The sequence below is a fragment of the Oculina patagonica genome, chromosome 4 (assembly GCF_052425735.1).
Source record: "Oculina patagonica isolate OP01 chromosome 4, crgOcupat, whole genome shotgun sequence".
Classification (NCBI taxonomy): Eukaryota; Metazoa; Cnidaria; class Anthozoa; order Scleractinia; family Oculinidae; genus Oculina; species Oculina patagonica.
Genome location: NC_135761.1, coordinates 53807750 through 53812917, shown reverse-complemented (window position 1 = coordinate 53812917; position 5168 = coordinate 53807750). Strand labels below are relative to the sequence as shown.

General features: G+C 41.4%; 2 protein-coding genes across 3 annotated transcripts in view; one reads left to right on the top strand and one right to left on the bottom strand.

The window, feature by feature from the left end:
- LOC144650686 (uncharacterized) overlaps positions 1–5168 on the bottom strand; it is a 192779-nt gene that overhangs the window by 17733 nt on the left and 169878 nt on the right. The gene's annotated exons all lie outside the window — the stretch shown is intronic.
- Positions 1072–3224, top strand: LOC144648847 (uncharacterized). 2 transcript variants are annotated; one of them, XM_078508293.1, is made up of 2 exons: positions 1072–1155; positions 1528–3224. In XM_078508293.1, the coding sequence occupies exon 2, from the start codon at positions 1565–1567 to the stop codon at positions 2408–2410; it is 846 nt and encodes a 281-aa protein (XP_078364419.1). In that variant the 5' UTR covers positions 1072–1155; positions 1528–1564; the 3' UTR covers positions 2411–3224. The 2 variants fall into 2 exon arrangements, with proteins under 2 accessions (XP_078364419.1, XP_078364420.1); XM_078508294.1 differs by lacking the exon at positions 1072–1155 and adding an exon at positions 1177–1400.

Here is a 5168-nt window from a genome sequence, read left to right as displayed (position 1 = left end):
GTCCTTGCGTGGGCACAACTAACTAGGGTGGGGTGAGTATAGTACAAAAACAAACGGGAGGGGAGGGGTCGGAGGGAAAATGTTAGCTCGCCCCTGTCTTACTTCAAGCACAGAGATATATTTAAATCTCAGTTCTATTTGGTCTTCAATACATTCATGGAGTCCTCCTGCCGTAGCTTGATAAATGAGGGGCTATTAAAGACTACAGGAATCTAAAAGGAGGAATCTGACGCTCTGTAAAGCACGGTACAAATCCCTAACTCAGCTGAGGCATTTGGGGCCAACCCCTGCATTGATGACATTTGATGGTTTCTGGTACTGTGAGTTTTAAAAGGAAAAGCACTATAGGTAGGAGGTTTGATAAAAGTGCTGTAAAAGCTCTATAAGCTCTCGGAACGTTTCTGCAAAACATTAAAAAAAGACATGGGCGGATAACTTTACCTCAAAATATTTTTTTCCCGGTGGGAAGAGGCCAAAAAGAGGGGAGGGGGCTGGGGCCGGGGGTGGGCGGGAACTTTCAAATAAAGGGCTTCTGCGGGGAATGCAAAATTTGGCAGACCGAACATTTACTAGGAATCTTTTCTAGTAGAATAAAATTGCAATGCGGACAGGTTATTGGCAGCCAGCCAGACAGGATATATACTGGCGCTTATTCTGGCGCAGGGTGCTAATTCAGAGGTGAATTATAATTATTTGTGCAGCTTTCCGGCCATGCGAGGCGCGCGAAGTTTCCCAGGCATTTTCGCGGGAAAACGAATGCAGATTTAGTTCAGTGAAACAAGGTATTTTTTAACTTCAATGCAAGTATAACTGTTCAGTTTTCTCAACGGAAGAACTAGAGGCAAAGTAAGGTACAGGCTCAGCTTCAATATACCGCTTATTTGCTTTTAAATTTCTACAAATTGAAGTTTTAAAGGTCGAGGGAAGGTGATTTAAAGACGTGAGCAGTGTCGTCAAAGACTTTCGACATTGCTGAATTTGAAACATACTTGTCAAAGATTGACCAATTGGAAACCACGTCGAATGTCTTTCCTTCATTCTGATTGGCTGAGCGGTTCGTCAAACGTCAGCAAGAAAACCTTTTGCGAAGATTTTTTTCACCGCCGAGGAGTTGTTCTACATCTTTTGTGGGCTTCTTCAACGCAACTCGCAAAGGTTTGTACAGTTTATTCTGCTAAATTTCCCTCCGCAAGTTAGAATACAACTAGTTTCAACCCGGCAAGGGGTTGAGCTGGAGTTTATGCTGTTCTCCTTTAGCAGTAGTTTTTTCGTTTTCGTGAAGAAACCGGCTAATAAATTAGCAAGAATTCCTACTTCTAGAATGAAATTGTGAAACGAAGAAAGAGTGGTTAAAATGAGCTTTCAGTACAATATAAGCAAAAGTTTCCCTTAGAAGCTCTGTAAGTAAAACCGTTCACTGAAATGCTAGTTCTCTGAGACATGGAAAGCTTGTAAACACTATATTTTAGAGCTTTTAAGCTTTTTTGTTCTTGTTCAATATTGTGAAATCGTTACTTTTGCCGGCAGGTAGTGACGACGACCTTTAGAACGACTCTGCTCTGAAATGGACATAGCCAGCAGTCTGCACTTCACTCCAGTCAAGGGCAAACCTCTCAGCCCGTTTATTTCGAAGCTGAAGCTGCTTCTCAGTGAAGAAAAATACCGAAAAGCCATCCGTTGGTCAGAAAGCGGCGGAGCAATTCTCATTTCTGACGGCGAAGCATTCAAACGACAGGTTCTGGACGAAAGCGCCGAAATGTTCAAAACCAGGAACTTTACGAGCTTCGTGAGGCAGCTTAACCTGTACGGCTTCCGAAAAGTTCCTGTGAACGGGAAGGGCGACCCTTCAAAGAACATGGAATTCGAGCACGTCCATTTTAAACGTGATAAGCCAGAACTTATGCATTTGGTGAAACGAACCTGCCCCTCCAGGAAAAACAAGCGAGTCACCAAAGGAACGCTTACCACCTTCAAACGAGAAAGCTCTTCCTCCGGGGAACCGCGGTTCAGAAAATTCAAGTCGGCTGAAAATGAGGAGGAAAGCGACTCGAATTCAGCAATATTTGGAAGAAACGACAGCAGTTTCTACAATGAGAGCCCAAATTCTTCGCCGCACAAAGAAGCAGAAAGCGAAGAAGAGTCCGTCGAATTCAGTCACTCCAGCCATTCTCCGTTTGAAGCAGCACAGACCAGTGGCGCCAATTCCCTACAGGAATATTACTATCAAAGATTTCAAGAAGAGCAGATTGCCGTTCAGCTTCTGTTAAATTTGCGTTACTCATCGTCCTCGCCTCAAATTTGTGAGAATTTCCAGCCGCAGCAAGCTGCTTACGATCCATCATGCGCTGCATATTCTATGTACATGTACCCCTCTGTTCCATTTTATGGCCAGTACAATTCCATGTACTGATTCAGAATCTACTTTGGAACTCCTAATTTCTTTAAGATTTGCAAGATACTTTTTTCGCTTAGTGCTATATACTTTTTTTTATAGTTTAACGAACTTTTGAAAGTATTAAGCATAAAACTGTAGCTATTAACAGTGAGCGTGCATTTTTACAACTGAAATGAAACAGGTTAATTCGAATTTGTTCAATGTTTTATCTTGCTTTTTTTCATTTTTTTATCTATACTTTCTTTAGCTTTTTTCATTGCACGGGCAAAGTAAAGGACAGGGGGTAAGAGAAAATAAAATACTCACAAAATATTAACAATTTTTTAAAAAAAATGATTTGATATTATTGATAAATTGTTATTTTTCTACTTGTTCAGGAATAAATATATTTTCTCTCAGTTTAAGGCGGGTGTTATCACTATTTAAAAGCCTAAAACAAAGGATAAATTGTTTATTATAACCAAAAATTGAGAATTATCGAGCTTATTTATTATCACTTCATGTATTGTAATTTATTTTAACTTCACAAGATTAGTTGAGCACGAGTTAAGTCTTTTTCAGAGGAAGTTTCAGTGTATAAGATACAACGAATCCTTAAATTATTTGCAGATTAAAAAGTTATGAATTATTTATTAATACCAATTTTTGAATTATACAGTTAAAAAGAACAATTTTATTTTGTAACTTTAAAACTAAGTGATCTAGGTTGTATTTGAATATCGGGGTTTATTGCTGGAGAAAGAAAAAGATTTGACTGACTAGGAGCAAGTATTTATTGAATGTATAAAGGAACTGAATAAGGATTGTATTAAAATACAACATCACATTACATACAGTGTACGGTTGAATTTGTAACCCTGGCTCTATTTAAAAACACATGTACAACTCAGTCCCCTGAGCCTGCGCTCATGCTGATCAGCGATAGGAAGTCTTCCTTCTCGTCCTTGACAACTTGGGGAACTCGGGCAGATGCTCGACAACCTTTGGACGACTGTTCATCTTTCGAGTATGTTTTGTTTCCTTTCGAGCAACTTTTTGTAATTTCTAGACCGAAGATTGTCCGAGTGTTGTTCGAAGGCCAAACGAGCGTTTCCGAGCATTTTTCGAACTTTTCCGAAATTTTCACAGAAAGTTCAGAACATGCTTCAACTTTCGGATTGTCAGCAAACATGACGTCGGTATTTTCACGATTTTTCTTAGTAAAAGAAATCCTAGTAATTCAACAAATTTGGACGGAAAATGTTATTTAGATATTTAGGATTTTTTAAATTTAACTTTTTGGATTTTGGAGCAACTTTAACTTTTTGGGAAATTTCGAGCTTCTTTGGGACAGCCCTAGGGACAACCTGAGGTCATTACCTCGTCCCGTCCCCAGGGTCCTTTCAAGAAGAACGGCATATTTCGCTGTATTGCTGAACATTTTTGTTTGAAAATGAAGGGCTTGCCTAAATATCTTCGAATTTTATTGGTTTAAAATTGTTTTGCAGGCAGTATTTTGAAACAACCTCGACAGCATACGAGAATTACCCGCCTAGTGCAGCAGCTGAAAATTTGCTAACCGTCATCTTTTTAGTTCTGCTAGTTAAAATATTGGCCAGTGTAATTGCTCTGGTGTCCTGCTACTAGTAGCCTTGGAATCCATTTGGTTTCAATATTTAGTCAGCTGTACATTACGTCGAGTAGATATATTCTTAAGAGTCAGTTTTTATAAGTGAGCCAAATATCATCTCTCCACCCAGGTGTCCGGCGACATAATGCTGCGGGGGGGGGGGGGGGGATGGTTCTCTGCGATATGCTAGCATCCCATTCGGGGGGGGGGGAGTAGAAATATTCCTAGCCGCTTAATGGTTCGGAAACCGGGATAAGCTCCGGGGCCGCATGGCTCGTGGCTTTCCCTTTAGATATCAGTGTCACCGTTTTGCTTAAACAATAAAAAAATAAAAATGCACAAATTAAAAGTAGTAAATAATAAAGATGGTAAATTTTAAGCTCGGTGATAAAGATGAATTTTTCAACAATGACACGAGCATGGGACAAAGAAAAACTCTGAGTCCCCGACGGGAATCGGACTCATGGCCTCCCAGATACCGGTTGGGCGCTCTAACCAACTCAACTACTAGCTACCATCTTCATTATTTCCTACACACTTGATGATTTCGACATTGCTTATCCTAGCATTATGCAAGACGCGTGTCACATATCAACCTAGTAAATGGCTCAGCTCACCACGAGTCTCTGTCAGTTGGTTAGAGCGCCCAACCGGTATCTGGGAGGGCATGGGTTCGATCCCCGTCGGAGACTCAGAATTTTTCTTTGTCCAATGCTCGCAATTGTTGAAACATTCATCTTCATTATTTATCAGCGAGCTTAAAATTTACCATCTTTATAATTTACTACACACTTGAAGATTTCGACATTGCTGATCCTAGCAGTATGCAGGACGCGTGTCACATATCAACCTAGTAAATGGCCCAGCTCACCACGGGCCTCTCGTAGCTCAGTTGCTGCCTCGTCCCCAGGCGTCCTCGTCCTTGGTCGTGCACGGTTCGCTTGGTGTTGTGGGACTGACGTGCACGGCTCGCTCCCTAACCATCAATCCCCGCGCTCCCTGTTTTCCCGCCTTACCGCCTCAACGTCCGGCCAATCGGCGCCTGGGGACGAGGCAGGCTCAGTTGGTTAGAGCGCCCAACCGGTATCTGCGAGGCCATGAGTTCGATTCCCGTCGGGGACTCAGAATTTTTCTTTGCTAATGCTCGTGTCATGACGTGTCATG